The sequence below is a fragment of the Pseudomyrmex gracilis genome, unplaced genomic scaffold (assembly GCF_002006095.1).
Source record: "Pseudomyrmex gracilis isolate BER0280 unplaced genomic scaffold, ASM200609v1 scaffold_38, whole genome shotgun sequence".
Lineage (NCBI taxonomy): Eukaryota > Metazoa > Arthropoda > Insecta > Hymenoptera > Formicidae > Pseudomyrmex > Pseudomyrmex gracilis.
In genome coordinates, this window is record NW_018020622.1 from 374,221 (window position 1) to 396,290 (window position 22,070).

Here is a 22,070-nt window from a genome sequence, read left to right on the forward strand (position 1 = left end):
TCACTATAGTTTATTTAAATATCGTATCATGTACCAGGCGATAACGAAATGCAAATTACGTAGATTCGCTGATTCTCGACGTCACTTCACCGCGGAAAAAACAAATATTTTATTCAGTACCGGTGTTTTTCCTTTCTACGACGAATTAAGCCTAAAACCGTCGAATCGAATACAGTTTCCGAAGTATGTCGTTTGTTTCATTAATTAACTCAACAAATTAAAAAACATTAAATTGTATAACAGTAAGTATAATTTTTTATATTTCAGATTTAATTTAACTTTGTCTCTCCTTTCGTTAACGCCTCGTACATACAGTAATAACATCATTCGATATATATATGTATATATATATCGTGTTATATTTAATAATTATGTACAATTCTCAATATTAACCTACTTAGAAGGTATCTGTTTTTTTTTTTTTTTTCATTTAATTGTTTCCTCTCTTGTTTTTGTATCGCTTAAAATCTCGACATACTAAATTCCCTGTATTCTTCCGAATTTGCATCGCGTATCGCGCGGTTACGACAATTCCTGTATTAAGCATTTATTATTTTAATAGAGCAACTCCGCTACGCTCCTTCTCTCGTATCACAAGATAATCAATTACTCGAGTACTAGCTAATTAGTTTACACATTTGCGCTCGCTTCCCGATTAACTAGTCGACAGTCAATTTCTCTTGCGGGACAATACACTTTTTTCTCTGTTACACTCAATCACACTCACAATCTCTATGCATATCCTGTGCCGATAAATACGCGTAATCAGACGGCACGTGCATGCAATTTGCGTTAGATAATCTCAGCCATACATGCACATACAACGTTACATTGCACCATCGAGGTAAGACGCACGCACACACATACGTACACACACAAAATACACAGACACACGCGCAAAAAACATCTGGAGCCATTTATTCCTTTCGACTGCACAAAACACGTTTCCTTTTACTTTTTTTTTTTTTTTTTTATTTAATAGTTTGGATTTTTAACTATGGTTATACAGAGAAACTAATTAGGTTTCTAATGCGGATTAAAATTACCATGTAAGTCGATGCGCGAGAAAAACGATATAGTTACACTTGCTGTATCGATCGTGTGATAAAATGCTGGTATAGAGAATAAAACGAATATTTAAGTTCTGAGCGAGATTTTTTTTTTTTCCCCTACGTATCGACATTATAGGAACAAGACTCTGCTCCAAGGAGACATTGGTTATATTGCAATTACAGTTACTTGCGAGTTATGTACAAGAAAGATACTGGACCGTAGCTGCCCACCGTTCGCTAATGAAATATATGCGATTGATGTCGAAATTGATTGACGTAAATTCAAGAATTTAAAACTTAAAAAATCATACTCTTGTCAACAAATTATTGTGACATGGTCACATTCAAAATATATTAATTTCTCAATATCGATGCAAGAACGATTACTGATCGTTACAAAACAAAAATTTATGTCACACTGTTTATGTCATTATAAATTTAATCTTTTAAATTTAACTTTTTTATTATTTTATTATTTTATTTTAATACTTTATTCAAAATTATTATCTGTTACATTTCATGTTGCTTTGACATTATTTGATTCGCGAGAATTTCTCACACGAGATCCGGACGGTTTCGAGTCTGTCGAACGACTAACTGTCGCGAAACATTCTGTTGTTGAAGAAATTGGTCAAACATCTGTTTAGAAGGTCAACTCATATTCCCACTGTGTGTTATATTATGAGAAAAGAAAGACACAAATTACGCAGGTTCGATAAAAAATGTAATTTGTTAAAAAATCAGTTTCGCGCAAAAAACTGCGTGACATTTTCTCATCATCAAAAACAAACACGTACACACGCGATTGTCTCTCGTCCGCAGTCGACTGTATTTATTTTCATATCTGCGCGATAAAAAGATGTTCTTTTTATGTGTCGTTTATTTACGCGTTCTCTTCACTAGTTTCGCTGTCACGCGACAAATGTCCGATTTACGGATTGTGTGTTGCATCTTTCTTTTAAACATCTTCTATCTTCCCTCTTTCCCCGCGAACTAAGTGTTCCGCAAACTATTATTTTGTTTTTCGTGCTTTTCGATGCATTTACAAGATAAAAAAAAAATGCATAAAACAAAATTGTCAAAAATAATAAATAATACATACGTGGCAAGAGCGTATACACGAAGTCCCGAAAATATATCCCACGATATAAGTATGCGAAATTCTTCGAGTATTTGAACATTGTTTCGAAACAAAGTTTATTCGATAGAATCAAACATTGGAATGTTCGGGCTTCAAAGTGCGTCCATGTGTTTGCATTTACATACGTTATTTAACATTCAATAAAACAAAAATATGAAACATATACAATACTGAAGCAAGTAAACTAGACACTGATGTGCTCGTTTCTTTTAAAAATTTTTTATTAAAAATGTCTTCGTTTATATATTCTACAGTTTGTCTTACCTACTGTTCACTTTCTTCAATTACATAACGTACAGTAATTTATTTTCGTAAAGTAGTATACGAAACAACAAAAGTGTCTTTGAGGTCCAAAACTTCCGGTGTTCGATTACAATAAAGTTTGTTCGAATACGAATTTCACGCTCGATTTGTTTATGTCGAGAGAATGAACTTTCAGAACCCGATTTGACTCGAGACTTCGATGTTCGCACAACGAGAACGTCATCTCCTCTAGCGATTTTGAATTTTTCAAATTTTTTTCTTTTTTTTGTCAGATGGAACAGTGTGCAGCCAGATAAAGAAATTGATTAATTTGTCATTCGATTAATCAATTTACTTAGTTTGCTACTTTCTACAGCTTAAATTAAAGATTCGGTTTTTATCTCACCCGCTGAGGTGGTCTCTCATTCGCCAGTAATATTAATATTTTATAATCTCGTGCGTGTGAGAGCCCCTCGGAGCGCGTCCAGTCTATTAAGTCGGGTGCACGGCGCTATGCAGAAAATTTTGGCTTCCCTTCAACTTCGAATAGTCCGCATAGTGACGCTGTTGCTGCGTGATTCGCGAGCTGAAAACGATCGAGAACGGATTGTTTCTTTTCAGTCTGAGAAGGAAACAGTTTCTATCTTCGTGCCTCTGCGACAGAGGTTCTCCTTCCTGATAGCCAAGCGGAAGTATCATAACAATGCGCGATATAATTTAAGTACGTTATTTAACATATACAAGAGGGGTCGAACGATTTCTCGTTTCCCTCGGCAACAATCCATTGTTCAATCATTGGCGCACTGCGGCAAATCGGCGGAACGCGTCATGTGTCCTACTGGAAGTGAAGTTTTCTCCTCGACCCTGGCCAAGTCACGTGACGACAGAGACCCGTGACGTAGGCGCGGGGGCCCAAGGCGGAAAAAGCCTTTTTAGAAGTTCTGCTCGCCGTACATCCCGGGGAACCGGACCGCGTGTGCTCCGAGCTCGGCGGGCGAGAACTCTTCCTATGTGGCCAAGTGAGCAAACTGACCGGGGTGGGGCGTGAACCCGTAAGGGTGTCCGTACGGCGACATGTGGTACGGCACGATGTTCATGCTCGCCATCTTGTGCTCCTTCTTCCACTTCATACGCCGATTCTGGAACCAGATTTTTATCTGACGCTCCGTCAGGCAGAGAGCGTGCGCGATTTCAATACGACGCCGCCTCGTGAGATAACGGTTGAAGTGGAACTCCTTTTCCAGCTCCAAAGTCTGGTACCTGGTGTACGAGGTCCTCTGTCGTTTCGTCTCACCGTTAGCGTTTACCGTACCTGCAAAAAAAATTACGTTTTTTTGCGAGATATGACACAACCACAAATAGTGCGAAATTTACTTTATAGAATTATTTTATAGAAAAAATAATATTGCAAAAACACAGATTGTTATATTTATGCTCGCATATCACGCACAGAATTATTTTTACGAGCTAATTTATAGATATATATATATATATATATATACAAGAGAGACGTTTTGTGTGAAACGTGTTGTTTCTTTTAATCGGGATCGTATCGCAACTGGCGAGTGGAGAGGCGCGAAGGTTGTATAATAAGCTGGATAAAAAGTACAGACGATCGCATATTATCAAGGGCTCGAGCATGCAACGCGTGACGACCTCGTTAATTATTTCAACGAGTCGTGGTTAATGCCTCTGCCAGTGCTACTGGTTTGCGAACTGGTCACTTGGCAGCTGTTTTGCCTATTTGCTTTGCACGCTTCGGCCATAAATAATTTCGCAACGCTATTATTACGATACTCCGCCTATTACACCTACTTCCCTCGAGCTGCAAAAATTGCCGAACAACGACAGAAATGAGGCTCGATTTAACCTCGACTTATTTACACAGTATAAAATACCATCGTGTAAATCAAATGTGTCACAGTATACGACATACAATGCTAAGTACTTTATTGTTTTAATTTTAATAAATAAAACTTCGCGACTCTCGGTGCGTAAAATAAATTACAACAATATTTACTGTCTGCGTATTGAAAGTAAAACATCGACGGAAAAGTGACGGTTACTCTGCGGTTGTAAATTTGACGAAGCAAATGATTCTTTACTAATCGATCTAATAGTTCTCTCCCCTTTCTACCCTTTTTTTTTTTTTTCAAAATATACTGACGTAAGTTTCGATTCAATGCTTCAGCAGGTGTTACGCGAGCAAGGTCGTAGTCATTCCTTTATTTTCAGATAAGTACGTTGCTGTGAGCACGGGTCATTGCCGATGTTCGACAGCCGGTTCATTTACAGCTATAATAGACATAGCTATCAATAGTGCGGAACAAGGGAGAGAAGCGATGAGTCGCGCGGATAAAGATATCCGACTAAATAAAACAGTATATATACAGCGAAGAGGAAAAGGTAATGCGATAAAATAAGACACTCCGATACATCCGAACAAATTTACAGCAGTGTGTAAAAATGATCGGCAATAGAATTAAACAATACGTCGAATTTTCGCTTTTCGCGAAACGCAAATATTTTCCATCACTCTCGTCTTGTGATGCGTTTTGGATTGGACGATAATTCGAGCATTTGTGCGCACATTTGAACGAATGTCAACAGCATCGAAAAGATTCTTTCCACCGCTTTGAGCAATGTGGCACTTCCGCGAGAGTGAAAAGCGCTTTTGCAGAGGATTGCGAACGAGCGTTGAACAACGAAGCTCCTACCCGGGGGCTTAATGACAGGACCCTTCGTCCGGTGTTATCGCTTTCCTCCCGATGTAACACGTCGCTGGGTCGTACGGTCTGACTTTTTAATAAATAGTGTTCTGGTTGTCTGGACACGGACTCGTTCGGTCTGCATATCGTTTATCCGGTGCACCTATTCCGTTTTGTAACAGACAAACGAAATTTCTTTCTCGGGAATATTCGCGTTAAAGGCAGCTTAGCGACGCGCAATACACCGTGAGCTACAAAATTAATGAATTTCTTACGTGTATCTTGTAATTTTCAAAACTTTTATCATTCTTATTACGAATTTCAAACTGATGTTTTATTTATCACGTTGTTAGATTGACACATCCAATGCTTTATTATTCATATTTCAAATATAACAGAGCGCGTATGTCTCTTGATCTTGTTTTTCACTTCTTGCCGAATAAAATTATTTCGAGCAAAAAATATAAAGAATAGAATATTCACGAAACGCGCGCGATTCCTCTCGATCTTTTCTGGTGATAAATTGCTATCGGTATCTCGCCGACATCGATGCAACATACACGTTGGTGTGCAAAGGAATGTACTCGGTGAGGAGACTAGTGAGAAAGTTCTCGACGATGCTCGTGATGCGATTGAAATATGTTTCTTAGACGCGCCATGTTAATTCTTCCAGCTAATGCCACAAGAGAATGCCTCGATATATATATATATATATATATATATATATATATATATAATATACGCTCACAATGCTTTGCTTTTGATGTCCGTAACAGGTTTCGAGTTTTTATTATTCTTAAATGCGCGCGGCGCGAGAGCAATAAGCTTCGAACGCGTATGATTACGCGTGCGTTAAATTACAAAATGTTATTTTATCTTCTTCCAAGGCTCTGATTTATGATTTTTAGTGGCCACAGTATCTTTTTGATACATTAAAGTACCGCGGTAATCGCTGACCCGATTAAATTTCACGCGTGTCTGACACACCTGTTTAATTAGCATTTAGATTTCTATCTGACGTGATCTCGGTAGTTATTCTCGCACTATAAATTCTGAGGCATCGAGGGGAGTGCAAACCAATATGTTATTGTAACATGAATTTCCGTAATCATACGCATGACTCGCGTTGTATATCTCCCGGTAATCAATTTTGTAATCACGTGAGATCTTAAGCAGATGCAATGAGAGCACTTCGTACGCTCATTCCTATATAAGAAGAGAGAGAAAAAAAAGAGACGCGGAAGAAATTCTCTCTATATTATATCTTTCTAGTAGCTACTTGTATCTTCATCTTTGTATAATTGTTGAAAATATATATAATATTCTAATATTGTGCTCTCACACACATCATACACACACATACATCGACAAAAGTAATTTACACAAATATTTCATTACACAATTACAACATTCATAGCGCAATCCGCTTCGAGAGAGAGAGAGCGGATAAAAATCGAAATGTAAAAAATGTTCGGCGTGTCTACTGGCTCGACAAGAAATGTGCGGCCGTACAAGAGGCCGTAGGTGCGCATAGCCGTCGTGGTTGTAAGAGACTGAAGCGAGCTAAGCGCAGGGCCGTGTCGTGTCACCCATCTCGGTGTCACCTCGTGTCGTCTAGCCTTTCGTGCTTCGCTCTTAATAGAACGCGGAGCGCGCGTGTATTTGCACCAAACCATGTACGAGAAACGTGTCACCGACTGCCAGTCTGACGACTGTCCTGTCTGCCTTGACTGACAGATCGGCTGGTTAAGACTGAGTAACACGTGACCGTGCGGGATAATCCCGCGCGAGTTCACGGCTTCACATCCGATATTTCGAGATCTCCTTTGTTTTTAATATGCACTTCAACGTTTCTTTATTTCGCGACGTTATACACCGAGTATATTTATTTTAGATCTACAACACACATCTTATAGTACTTTATTAAGAATTTTATTATACAATTATTCCGTTCTTTCATATCTCCATTTATTTATTTGTAAAGTAATGCACAATATCAACATTTTGCCAGAGATAAGTCAAAGATATCGCGGTATTATTTGTGATAGATTACGTAGATTAGGTGCTGAGAAAGGAATCAAACTCGCGATCACAAACGCGCTGTATTGCATTCCGCGCGAGTACGTGAGAATATGTGTTCGTGTATATACGTGTATGAGCTCCTCACAGTATGTCGGTAGAGAGCAAGTTCTACTAAAAGTATATATATATATATATATATAGAACTCTTGCTACCCTTAACGCCCGGCACATATCTGAATAGTTATCTGATACGTGCTCAAGTACGACGATATCAATTCTTTCCATCTATCGCGATCGATTCGACAATAATAAAGAAGCCAATAAAAAATGTGCAAGTTGCGCGTGACGTAATGAACAGTGAAAATCGTTTCGAATTGCTGCGCGATCGAAGCATGTGTATCAATTCGGCGTGACGTTAATTAATTAATCGCGTTTAGACGAGATTCGAATTGTCTCGTTTTGCGAATTTGAATTTTTTCTCTGACAAAATACGAACGAGAAAATTTCACGAGCAACACAAATTCTTCAGATATTAACGAGGCCGAATATTCAATCCTTTGCATTATAATATCTGTCCCTTTTGTCGTTCACAAAACGGTATCGACGTTACTGACAAAAGAAAGACAGAGATTCATAAATAATCCGAGCGGTTTGCCGCGCGTCTATTATGCAATTACGATTGCATCTCTATAGCTTAGGTGGTCTAAAGCTTCAAGATCTCGTGTTCGGTCCTGCGAGATAATGTCTCTTAAAAGTTGTCGTTGTTTTCAGTCGAGATATTCAGCCAGCGGTATCGCGTGGCTGCCCATATCCCGTCTTCGTTTTCTGCTCTGTCCGAGATCTACGTTACTAATGACAGGCTTGTACTCTGTGTTCTCTGTTTAATCTATCCTTTTATCCTTGCGGATGCCACGATAACAATGAGATATAAATTATGCATTATTTATACACGTGATTCATGCGAGAGAAATCCACTAAGAAATATCAAATAGAACAAACATTCGATGTCTTTAGAATTATATATATCAGAAAACAATTAATCGAAACGTTTAAGAGATAAATATTTATTATTATTATTATTATCTCAATTTGTACTACAATCGCGATTTTTATTATCATCTTTGTTTCCGTAAAATTTATGCTTGTGTGCGCGCAAAGTTTCGAGTTTGATTCAAGAGCAATAAGATTTCGAATTAAATGTAAGAGTCGCGGACGACGAAGCAATGATAGGAGATTATCCACTACACACGCCTCCGTCTGGCCGCTCGCCAGTATGAATAGCCAGTGGCGCTCATGAATTTTCGTCGAAAAACGTTGCGTCAGATCTCTCTCTATATAGCAAATGTAATTCACGCACAATTTAAATTTATCTACACGCGTACCGCGCTACCTCGCGTCAGTCAGCCACCGTTCGCAGCTGATTTGTGACCCATCCGTATTCGCGCAGCTGACGGTCCAATCGCGAAGACGAAGAAATTGGCCTTCCCCGAGTCCGAAATTGACGATTCGCGCGCGAGCCACGGCGTTTTCCACACCGAGGAGGACAACCGAAAACAACGTAAGATCGCTGACGTTGATCAGATGAGGAAAAGAGAAGGGAGAGAGAGGCTTTTCTGAGTGTCTACGATCCACCTGTTACCAAACGTTCGGACACTGAAACCTGTCGCCTCGAGCTTCGAAGACCGGAATCCGCGGGATCTATTTTTGATCGGTATACAGCTGACACGCTCGGACCACACCGCGGAAAGTTTCTGGTTATAAATCTCCGGAGGAAACACGCAGCTAGACGCTTTCAAAAGGATCTATTAATTTCTGCTTTACTCACGAAGCATGGAAATCCTTTTATTGGCGACTGTTACGCTCAATCATAGCTCCGAGGTGGGATTTCCTCTCCGCGCGTTAATGAGAGTGTCACATGTTTGTTATTTTTACGTGACATTTTGTAACCTGTCTTTCTAAAATTAAGAAAGTTAGACGCGATGGAATTAGGTCGAACGTATTATATTCCGTCACGTACATTAGCGACACGACTTGAACTCTGATATAAGAAATTATCAGCGCGCGCGCGCGCGCGCGGCGAAAAATTCATTTGCGACAAAAAAAAAAAAAAGAAGAATGCGATATTCGAATTGGGTCACACACCCGCGCCATTCCGCCAGGACGCATCCATGTGCATCGGACAGTTATAAATAGATTCAAAAACTATTGCTTTTCAATTCGGAATGGGGTAGCAAGTGGTTTTCAAGGGCTGGGATTCAGCTGGAAGAGCGCTGCTGGAAACGAGGCGACGAAAGAACGAAGGGTGCGAAAATGGAGGAGAAGAGAGGGAGAGAGGGATGCAGAAAAGGGGGAGAAAGAGAGTGGCAGCCTTGCTGAAGCTTTTATGCCGAAGTTTGCGCGGCGGACGTTCCGCGGATCATTTGTTATCTTCCACGAGAAAGCTCTCTGACGCAAATAGGTTTGTTTCTGGCCGCTTTAAACGCTTCACAATAATCCGCGCGGACTCAAATTCAATTAACGCCTCGTCGTCCCGCCACCGTCGCGCACGTCTATCCCTCTTTCCTTCATTTTGCACTTTGTACTCCCTGACAGCATACAAAAGCCAGTACAGTCTTTCTTTCGTCTCTTTTATACATGGCGCATGAACCATGAGAATATTGAGGTACGTGCCTCGAAGTCCTGATGACCTTGAACTCCGGAATGTCCTGTCGAATGCGAAATGTTAGCGAGTGTCGGTTTGCGCGCACCGTCTCGCGCGCGCAAATTTCAAAACTCGTGCGCGCAACAAAGCTATTCGCGACGATTAAAATATTTAGATATTAAGAAGATGCGATCAAAAATATGCTGATCTCTATTGTTTTCCGATAAATCGCTCAAAGCGAGCGCTAAGTCGCCGTTCGCGGACTAAAATTAGATTCTCCTCTTTCACTGGGTCAGGACCGCGCGCGGGAGAGAGGGTTGATAAAACCCCGAGAATAACATATTATTCTCTCGCGCCGTGGACTGAATCGCATGCGCATGTGTGCGCACTTTACGCGCAAGAAACTGTCGTCCCTTTCCTTCTCCCTTCTCTCCCGCGTCCCCCTGAAGGGTTACTTTGTACAGCCGAATGAAAGAGAACCGCAAGATGTGATCGTGCGCGTATGTATGTACGTGGAGGAGGAACGACGGACCCCGGGGTCTTCGGATTGAGGAAGAATGGGGGATAGAGGCTACGCGTCTCCATCCATCAGACGACGGTCCATCCGACCGCCGCGTCCGACACACGCGACTCAAACCTACCGACAACCTTCCGAATGCATTATCTTCTCTCGAAGACAAGTATACACGTGCATATCATTTGGAAAAAGATCACGATTTTCTTGTTCGATTTCGGATAACTATTTTCCTTTCTCTCGCGTGTCGCGCACCAATATCTTCTCCGTGTCTTTTTTTTCGTCGTCTTGTTGTCTAATTAATGACCGCGGAAGCAATCTCGATGTTGCCTCGCGGATACTAACTTTAATTAATAACAATTAAAGCGGATAATAGCCCGCCATCCATCATATCGGCGTGAATTAATGAACGATCGAAGAAGTTTTAGTTTCGCGAATTTCGACGACTCGACTAAGAGAGAGAGAGATAAAGAGAATAAGATAACACAATGGTGTACGTTTAGAGAAACTCTTGGACCTGTTAATTGACAATGATCATGCGCCCGTGTACGTGCCGGTGCGAAGTTAAGCATCGGCGTTCCATAAATGTTCGTATATGAGCGCATCACGTAGCCGCGCGTATAATGGATGTATGCGTATTGGAACGTTCCCGCTGCGGGAAAATTAATGACTTACCTTCAACGGGAACAATACAGTCAGCTGCGACTCTCTACGTGTCTGAGTACAGTGCGTCGCGGTGATGCGAGCTGCCTAAGGTCGAACAAAAACACACAATCGCGCGCGGACACGTGTGCGTATGCATACATAAGTGTACAGTTTATGTATATATATATATATATACATATATGTATGTATATATACACATGTACATCCTCATGCGTGTCGCCTATGAGAATTGATTTATTCCTATCGCGAGTGCTAGAATAAAATGCAAATGCGTATTAAGTTTTACACGACGAACTCGCGCGCATTTATATACGCATTGTATCTTTTTACAACGTGTCGTCGAACGTCTCTCTCTCGTTTCACGCTACGCTAAATGTTGTACACGAGTCGCGTGCGAATACAATCGGATTGGATTTGTAGTGATGCAAATATAGTTTTTTTTCTCTCTTTTCTGAAAGACAAAAAACTATTATTACGCTTGATATTCAAAACGATTCGTTCGCAGAACGTCCGTTTCGAAGATGCATTTTCGATCATCGATATAATTGCGGAAATCGTTTGTTCCTCGTTTTGCGTCCGTCGAAGCGAACGGATAAATCTCATCGGAAGCGCGTGTCCTTTTCCGGACTTCGCGCCACGTCCTCTATGAATCATGCAGTACCTATGTTTCAAGTTAGGTTGCTCCTCTTAGGAGGCTGTCCGTTTTGATCGTCCATGGCGTTCCTCCTGGTTACCCCACACGAGTAGCGCCGCAAACTCTCAGAACGCCTCGTGCTGGTACGTAAGCCTCGCGCAAGCATTTATTTATGGTCCCGAGTCGCCCGAGTGTACGTACGTAGGGACCGCCTCTACACCACGAGAACACGCTTTCGCCCGGCGCATCAGAGCCGCGAAATAAAGCCGTTTCCGTCGGAAAAATCCATCTTCGCCCTTGATTACTCCCCCTTCTCTTACATTGTACAACAAATGAAATAATATCCCGCGAGTATTGCGGATTTTTAAATACAATATTCTCGCACTCTCTCTCTCTCTCTCTCTCTCTCTCTCTCTCTCTCTAACCAGATTGTTTTTTTATCGAACTCAATGAAGCGTGTCTTTAGAACTGTTAAACAGCCGCACGAAAAAGTATATTATGTACTTTTTACACTCAGTTCTCATGGAGAAATTTTATGTAGTAGATATCGATAGATATTTTCTCATCTAAGAATAATAATATACAAAAAAAAAAGAAGGAATATTGATAAGAAGTTAAATCTCTTGTGGTGTGTTTCTTTTGTAAGAAACTCTAGAACTTCCTTTTTCCCTCACATTACTTTCGATAGGTTGATCGAGAGCGGGACCGAAATAGTTGTACCAGGAGCAAAAACCGGAGTTGTACGCCGAGCGTGATTCCGTGAGGGGCACACACTATGACAAAATACGCGCTTGTACTTTAATGGATTGAAGTACCGGAATAATCAAATATAACTGATTCGCGAGAAAGTTTGTGTGCAAATCGCGAAAAAATAAATAGTAAAACAAAAATAAATAATAAAACAAACAGAAACAGGTAACATCACTCTTGACATTATTCATCTCCGCCAGAAAAAAAAAAAAGATTAATAATACAATAGTTTTGCGTTAATTTATTTTTATTGCGTTTATTATATATTGGAAAATTATAGGGTTAAATGTGTGTGATTTTACACTTAGCAATAGCGTAAAAAACCATTTGAGTATTTTGATTAACGCGAAATGCGCGAGACATATATTCACACGGAACTTTTGCGCGGAACATAATATTTTATGGTAAAGAATTTGTTTCGCGCGCGGTCACAGCGAAACGTTCGAGAATTTGATTACATCACAGTAGGTTGTACATTTTAAAAAGGATGATGTAAGTGCACAGAGAACCGTTGATCTCGCGTGATTTATTTATCACTGGCACGGCCGAGCTCTCTGTGCGCGACTATTACACGTTGCATGCGACTTGTGTATCTTCTAAATCGAGTTGTCGCGACGGACGATGACGTTTCCCGCACGATTCTTGCATTACTCTCGCGCGACTCGCAATAATCGCGCCTGCCGTGAAACGTTGTTAATAATCATTAGCGAAATATCTGTTACGAACATTAAAATGTTATCTTATGATTTATATTTATATTAATAAAATTACCCGTGAGAATGTATAAACACGAGTTTTACGAGTTCAAGACGGCTATTTTATGTGCGCTGTGAAAATCTAACATTTAAGAACATTAAAAAATTGCGGAATTATCTCACTGCGCAAGGATGTGTGAATCTTAATTCGAAATAATTGCTGATTTAACAATGTTCATTGATGTAATAACTACGTACTGTTTTATGTATTTTACGGCTTGATTTTTTCGACACGCAAACGCATTATCAAGAACATAATCACGGTTGGCGTGAGATGGGACGCACTTTTTGAAATCTAGAAAGAATCTCGTGATATACGATGAAGGGAAACAAAGTAGGTACCTACTACTCCGCGGTTATCTTTCCGGGACGGTTTTTCGATTCACGTGTCGTGACAAAACCACGAAATGTGTGTATACCCGCGACATCTCGCCCTTGCTACGCTATTCAGCGTTGGCTCGTAAATTTTCAGAAGAGGAAATCTTCCTCGGGGAGGGTTTGTCGGCCGAAAAGGCGACTGCAGGAGCATAAGGATCAAGGATCCCCGTGGCGACCGGGCCACGCAGCAACAGGCGGCCCACTTCGCCCCCGGCACACATCCATTACCCCATCGGCTCATCCCGTTTGCACTAGGCGCTTACAATGAAAATTTATGTCCTAATAAGTGATTCGCGCTCTTCCCGCGGTTATACGATAACTGTATAATACCGGTGGTAATCTCTTCTCTTTATATGTGTGTAACACGCGTTTTTTTTTTTTATTTCAATTGATTTCGCGGTACTCCCGAGCCAGCGAAGATAGATCTTCTCTATCGGATCTGTTAATTTTCAATTTAAAATACAATTATATTAGTTATACACAAACAATAAGATAAAAAAATCAATGACACCGATAACTTATTCTTTTTTTTTTTTATAATTTTTCTTCTTATCGCAGCTTGATAAATTTACTAAACTTATCTCATTAGGTAAAAATAATTGAATAAATCATCCACGTTTCTGAGATATTTTACTTAAAAAAAAAAAAAAAAAAAAAAGAAATATGACAGTCAAATTAGTTTGCGAGCGATGACGAAACATTCTCGATCGCACTAATAAGATGAATATTTTAGAACATTCGTATAAATACATGTGTCGCGGACTGATTAAGCGTTTCGTAATGAAAAAATATTCGTCGGCAGTAAAAATGCAGTATGCTATGTGGTTAGTAAAACCAGTTCTTTGATGCGCGTCCTCGTATCCTTCTCTCTCGTATCTTTCTCTCTTTCTCTCTCTCTCTCTCTCTCTCTCTCTTTCTCTCTTTCTCTTTTTAGTAGCACCACCGTTCGTACGTGTATACGTATGTATGTTTGCTTAAGGCACACGATACTTGTTTTATCAGTACCATATCAAAATCCAATATATCGGGTGTGTAGTAAGTGAAAGGTTATTTTCGTTATTCGTTATTAGATACTTGTAACTAAAACGCATATACAGACACTAATCTCCAATTAATCGAATAAATGATAATCAGAAAAATTTAACATAATCTTGCGATTCGTTTCAATCATTTGAACGCGAGCTGTTTTCCTTGACAAGAAGATTGTTCGCGCCAACTATCGCATATTTATGATGTGTAAATGTGTTAAAGGGTATTAAGCAAATTCCAGTTCCACTGGTTCGGAACTCTCTCTTGTCTACCCTTCCGGCGTATTGGAGATTCGTATGTCGGGAATCACGTTTGGTAGCCATCTATCAATCGGGACACAGAAACGTGCCTTTCCTTGCGGCACTCTGCACATCCTTATTTATGGCGGAATGATCGACCCATAATTACAGACTCCATGACGAGAACGACCTTCTGCTTATCTAAACAGGGGTCTGTGTAACCCTGGTTCGATCGATATTTTGGAAATAAACCGCAGAAACTGTTCATTTCACGCATCAATTGCATGTTTATTCGCGCGCACTGCTCGTCGGAGATGCGATAGCTACTTATCAGACTCAGACTTACTACTTATCCCCGCGAATGACCCACATGCGTGTGTAACAACGTTATTTCGCCAACAGCAAGGACGTATTTCGAGAAGTACTTTTACAAAATTTCAACAGCATTGATGTTTCAAATTTCTACTGACTGTTGAATTCACTTTGAGATTTATATTTAGTTTAGTTTTGCTTTTTGTTTCGTAATAATTATTCGGCGCTTATTCATTGTAGCTAGTGATTTAATCTTTTTCGAACAGTAGATGTTTTATCTGATGTTTTATATACAAAATCTATTTTTCCATTATTTTTATTAATCATCTACCACATTATCATGTTAATTTCATTACAACGCGTCATTATCTCAGATTTCTTTATTGCTGTTAAATAATTAAAAGCTTGTCTCATAATTTCTCTACTTGTCTCATAATTTTACTCCCACTAATAAAATTCATGTATTCTACGTCAAGAGAGATCCTGTTTTTGAGAATAATATTATATTATAGTAAACTGTTTTCTTTTTTTTTTTTATCGAATGGTCATCTTTAACTTCTTGCGAAACGAGGCAAAATAGTCGCGCGAAATATGGAAGGTGAGGTAAAAGGATGCTGCACGATGCGAGCGATCGGGAGAGGAAGCCGAAACGCGCACAAGAAAGATCTGAGCCGCGTACATCCCGTTTGGGGGCCGAGTCGAACGGTCTGAGGCCTTCGTTCGAGCTAACCCGAGAGAACTAGAAGGAGAGAAGGCTAACCCCCCGCGCCTTACAATGCAGCCTGATTTATGGCCCGGGCGCACATACATAGAGTTACACACGATATCATAATACCATTAATTCTTCGTCAAATTCCCCGCTGACTGAATCATACTGGCCGCGCAGTAAATCACGCGGGGCGACTAATGTGAGCGCGACCAGCGTTGTGCTGTTTTATCTTCTTTGAACCACGGGGGCAGGTGAATCTAGTCCTGTGGCCTCAGCTGAATTACTATTATCCATTTTGATCTAAGCTTTCGCCTTTCGAAATATTTTCCGCCCTGTTTCGCACGTACGAGATTGGTCCTCGGCTATGTACGCGGATTGCAACTTTTTGCACTGGCAGAGATTTCGTGAACTCATTTTGAGTTGTCGCGGGGATTACATTTACGTAATTGCTATTTGCTCGTTCAAGAAGTTATTAATCTTTCAGTTGTTTCTTTATCTCGTCCGATGTTTCTTTACGTTGATTTTTTTTCTTATCAAAGATGCATCGTATAAATAGCGGGTTGATGATATATCGTATGAAAAAATTATGGTTAATGTATATTTAGATTTTATTACATCAGATTTATGTAAAAATCATATATATATATATATTCTATAAATTGCTTATATACACTTTTATACTATATTATTATTACACTTTTTAGCTTTGTCTAACTATCGAGGAATTGTCCATTTTAAATCACCATCTATCTGTCACAAAGTATCCTATCCACATTTCTCATTTTCACTAGTACTATTTTCTATACAATACATATGCAAATAAGTGCAATAATAGCCTCTTCCTTGACCTTGCATACCATAATTCACTAAATACTAGTTCGCTCATTTTTATGCAACCTATGTCTGTTAAACTCGAGACAAGCATTTTGCTATTGTAAAAGTTGTTTTTCACCCAATATATTTTCTTTATTACTTTCTAACATTTTCGCACAATATGTGAAAACATATTGTGCAATCAACGTCGTTTCAAACACGTTAAAAAGAAATATCTATACGTGGATATACGTGAGCATTTGCCTTTCAAATTAAGTAATAATTTTATGTCAAATTTGAATATTTGTTTTTTGTATTGTTAATACAATAACATATAAAAAAACTACGTAAAAAACGAGGTTACCGTTTTCAAAATTCGATAAATTGATGATCAAAATACGATCATATTTTTCACTTTAAATTCAATACTCTTAAATTTTAATGACTTTTTTTTAATGTCGACCAGTTTACGGCATCAACATTTATATTCAAAATATTGTAAGTAAAATGTCATACGAATATTTTTGTTTTTAAACTATTTTAAATTTAAAAGATGAAATAAGATCTTGAAATATATTCGCGAATAATATACTAGGATAAAATATGTTGTTGATATTATTCATCCATTTTTATCTTTCTGATAAGATTAAAAGAACCGTTCCAATACAAAAAAATACGCAGAAAAAATTTAACACAACATGATTTAAAGAAACAACTCATTAATTTTTCAATAAGATCTGAAGGACGTATATATAATGGACGAACTACTTACTCTGACCAATGTGAACCCTCTTCATCCATGGATAAATTTGAGGGGGATTGGAGCCGGAGGGGTTCCCCTTGTTGGACGAATTGTTACCCGTGCTGGACGTGCTGGATGTGGAGGAAGCAGGCGATGAAGCAGAAGATGCTGTTGTCAGCGTCGAATTTCCTTCGCCGACACCTCTCGAGCTACCACTCGGAGGTGAGGCGGCAGACGCGGCCACGGACGACCTTGACGAGCTACCAGGTGGAGAAGTCAGTCCTGATCCAGCTTTACTTGTACCGGGCGCGACTAAGGGCGTGGGGCTATTTCTCGAAGTGGACGTGGTTAAATCTTGAGGAGACGCCACGCTCGTAGACGATGTCGAATCAGCGTATTTACAGCTGGACGTTGACGGCGCTGACGGTGCTGAGGCGCCCTGAAGAAGAGGCGTCGTCGGATCCGCGTGAAGCTGTTGCTGGGGATGGTGCGGTTGCTGATGATGTTGCGACTGCTGAGTGTGCATACCGTGTTGCTGCGACGTCGCGGTCGCGTTTAATCGTGGTTGCGGTTGCAGTTGAGTATAGTCTATCATTCCTGTTGGCGCCGTATGTTGCATACCGGATGCCGGAGTAGCGTAAGGGTGTTGCGGATAATGTTGTTGGGGCGAGTAGCACGGTGCGGGATAGCTTGTGGACGCCGCATTCGGATTGTAATAGTCTCCACCGGCCGGCGATGCCGCCTGCATTGGTTCTCCAGGCGAATTCGCGGTTGGTCTCGGTTGCTGCTGTTGCTGTTGACCCGCATAGCATGATGCGAGCGAGTTGACGAATTGATAGGAACTCATTCTTCACCGTAACCGCGTTCACTTATTGTCAACGTCACTATATCGACTTAGCACCTCTACGTCATTCGCGAAAACACTGTGTTCGATCGACCGAGACGATACTTGAATGACGTGCGCCGTCATTTAAGTATTCAAAAATCCGTTATCATGCTGGTTGCGAGATATCGCAATAATAAATATCGCGCGACGACACACGTGGTCGGCTTCAACAAGCCTTCACCTTGTTCGCCAAACGATTCACAGCTATCACGACCTGTTACACGCCGAGAAACACGTCCCTAAGCGATTCGATAATGAACGAGGGGTTTAGGACTAATAGAGAGAGAGGCAGATGAGTGGCGGCAGGCGGGTCGAGTTTGAATTCGAACCGACCTGCGAGTCAAGTTTACGAGGGCCACGTGGGCCTGGGCTATAAAACTGTCTTCTGCTTCTTTACGACCTCACGAGACCACGATTACCTACAGAGAACTTGTGGACCCACCGTGCAGTAGCGCGTAACGAGCAGCTTATCGAGGTGCCCCATTGAAGATGACCTTGTAAAATCCCTCCTCAATGAAATAATATGTGAGGTAACACATGCGGGGTTCTATTTAAAAATTATTCACGGCGATGATTAATCGGCGTTTTTTCATCGATGTCACAGGTGTGTTGTTGCACTTTAAACAGTTGCATTTAACTTCTTGTAATCGCGACGATGGCAGAGGCCCGGCCACTATCGAGGCTCGTGCTCATATCACCACGACGAGAGGGTAAAAAGTATCGCGCGGGTTCCCGTTTCTGTTGCATGCGCGAAGGGTGGTTGATATTGTACTGGAGGCTTTGCCGTGATCCAACAGAAGGCCCGGTGTGTGCGGTAGCTTGTCACGTGCCCGCGCTCTCTGCGTGTCAGAGGAGCGCGTCGACCAATCCCTGCCGTTCGTCAAACCTTGATTGGTCTCTCCGTCGGCGTACGATTCTTCAACCCCGTTCTTTGCGTCTCCGTCGAGTCTCCGCTGCCGCTGGCGTTCGTCGTGTGGTGGTGTTGCCTGGCTGCTACCCGACGTGACAGGAACCGATGAGAGGGGTGTGCGTGCGAGAGAGAGAAAGAGGGCGAGAGAGGGGTCAAGGAGAGGGGATAGCACCGTCAGGGGGGCTAATGGAGAGATATTCGGGAGTCCTGAAACCAGACTGGTGGGGGAGAAGTATCTCGATCGCACTCTCGTTCTCCTCTGCAGCCTTCTAGCCGCGACGTCACCAAGAAGCAGTCTTCCGTTCGCTTTGCGAGGGGGGCTACACGCGCACGCGCCCCCTACTGTACAGCCTCGCGGTGAAGACAGATGAAAAAGAAAAGGGGTGGTACGGCACACGAAAGCGCGATTGTTCCTTACTGATCGACCGAAAACGATTCAACCATTAATATTGCCGTATCTCCGCCGATTTTACCGTCGCGAATTCATCTTAGCTTGATCATACGTACACACCGTATCTCTTTTTGATCAGAGACATAGAAGAAAAGTACGTTTCGAAGGTGCGAATTGTCATATACTTGCATGTTGTAACACGTGAAGTGGAGATGCGAGCACGCGTTGTTGTGTTCACTTTCGGTCGCTTTTTTTTCGGAGCGGCGGAGATCGTGCGTCTGATCTCTCGTTGAGAGATCCGCGAGATGAAATCGCCGGTGATCGTCGCGCGAGAGGCACAAACCCAACCTGAGGAGAGCGTGTGGTTCTCCAACCGCGACTAAGGAAGGGGCGCACATAAGTCAGCCCCGGTGGCCGCGGCTGACAGTTTTATGAGAGTTTGATAGTCTTCGCTGCTCACTCCTCTTTTCACAACGAAAGGACAGGATGTCTGCGTGAGAGAAAAGGGAGATCTTTTTTTTAGAGCGGGAAAGAAAAGCGTAAAATAGAGAGAGAGAGAGAGAGAGAGAGGGAAAGAGAGAGAGAGAAACAACTGTGAAAGGAAGAGAGAGACACGCGCACTACGCACCACACTCTTTATTGTCCCATAAATTCAAACCTGTTGCCTGTAGCCGGGAAAGACAAGGAAGGAAGAGCGTGCACGAGGTAGAATCCTCTCCCAATCGCGATTCGATTGACGCCCCCGTTATCGCTCGTTCGGCGAACCCGGACGCAACTCGTAACTCACTGAGCCGGCCGAGAGGAGAACCTTTGGAGTTGGCGGCTCTAAGCAGAAGCATGTGTGACGTAGTAGCCAGTTGGTCAAACGGGGGGCACTCGTGGATAGCAACGGAGCGGAGGGGACGGCTGAGGAGGCGGAGCTCCCTTTGCGCGTCGCAGATAAGACTTTAAACAAGTTCTTTACGTTAAGCAAAATTTCTTTGGCATTTCAAAGCGGAGAGCTCGCTTGTTTTCATCTTCGCACGCAATAAATTACAAATTTTTTTGTTCTCTTTTTTTTGTATTCTAAAAGTTTTTCAGAAGTTCTAAAGTTTTATGTCTTGTCCTTAATTTGTTTTAGTTATTATTAAAATAGAAAGAAATTTAGATTTGCAAAACTTTAATAAGTACTCTCATAATGATTATACGAAAGATTGAGAGAAAGTTTGAATGTTAATAGTTTATAATTTATTTTTATTACATTTTCTCCTGTTTAAAGATTGTATATTGCTTGTGGCAAGTAATTTGCGGTATTAACAATTTGAAAGAAAGAGATTAGAATTTTGAGAGAGCAGAGAGCCAATAGTATAGCAGTTGCTCGCCAGATGTGGCGAGTGTGGCCGTTCTCGTTGAATTGTGGCGCGCGCCCGCCCCCAGTCGTCCTACCCTTCCTCTTCTTCTCCCCACCACTTAATCGCTCGCCCCACCGCTCAGACAAAACTGGCTATCTCTTCCACTTTGAGTCGTCGCATCTGTGTACGTACACGGCCGCGCGTATCCCCACTATTTTCCATAGCATTCGCCACTTCAGAATCCGCTGTTTGTCCTACACCTACTATCACATTAAGCCTCTTCTTTCGCGCGAGAGCTGATGAAAAATCGTGATCCGCAGACCGCTAAACGGTGAATCGAACCGCTATTATGCCATTCATTATAATCAATACCTAATTATCTATGAAATATTGCTACCAGCTTTAAGAGAACATTTACTTACAATTTTTTAGAGTTTGATCTATTTTATAAATGTAAAAATATATCATTATTTTATTGCCGCGTCAATTTTATGTCGTCAGGGAAGTACATAAAATTATGTAATAAAGTTCGCTTGTTTAGATTTAAATTATTTCACGTTATCCGCGCGCGTCATAACGAATTAGTACATTTGAATTTCAATCAATTGACGACTAATGATGGCAAGATCTCAGACAGAATCTGACTGGCCTATTTCAATCGATCCGAAATACATTGCCTCGAGGACTCATGTCACTCTTCTCTCATCCTCCCCTCTCTTCATCATGGACCCTCTCCATTAGAATTTCCAATAAAGCTGTCGCAAGTGTAAAAAACGTATCAAGACCTCCATGAATCAGTGTCGCAAAGCAAAGCCGCCAAGACACGTGTATCTGTTATGCTCTTTCTCTTGGTAATTCGCGGAATGGTTTATGCTTGTTCTCTTCTTCCTCTTTCTCTCTCTTTCTTTCACAATTCACCATCATGTATTGACTGTCAACTGCTCGACAATTCGCACATCCGGAGAAGTGCAGTTATTATATTATCACATTATAATTAGATTGCAATGTATTTGAAAAATATGATTTAAAACATCAATAAATGTTTAACTTCAGGGCAAGTTACAAAATTGATAATATAATAAAATTAAAAATAAACTGAATAGTGGAAGAACTGTGTGATATAACGGTTGGCTGATAATATCACTATCTTACTTTGCATCAAAGTTACGTTTTACAGAGAGCTGTTCATAAAGAATCTTTCCGT

At 41.1% G+C, this 22,070-nt stretch overlaps 1 protein-coding gene across 1 annotated transcript; it reads right to left on the reverse strand.

The window, feature by feature from the left end:
• Nucleotides 1-361: 361 nt before the first annotated feature.
• LOC109852847 (homeotic protein Sex combs reduced) lies at nt 362-20,624 on the reverse strand. Its single transcript, XM_020424388.1, has 2 exons — nt 17,379-20,624; nt 362-3,748 (listed from the first exon to the last, which is right to left on the reverse strand). Exons 1-2 carry the CDS (start codon nt 18,193-18,195, stop codon nt 3,444-3,446), a joined length of 1,122 nt encoding a protein of 373 aa, XP_020279977.1. The 5' UTR covers nt 18,196-20,624; the 3' UTR covers nt 362-3,443.
• Between the last annotated feature and the right edge of the window lie 1,446 nt (nt 20,625-22,070).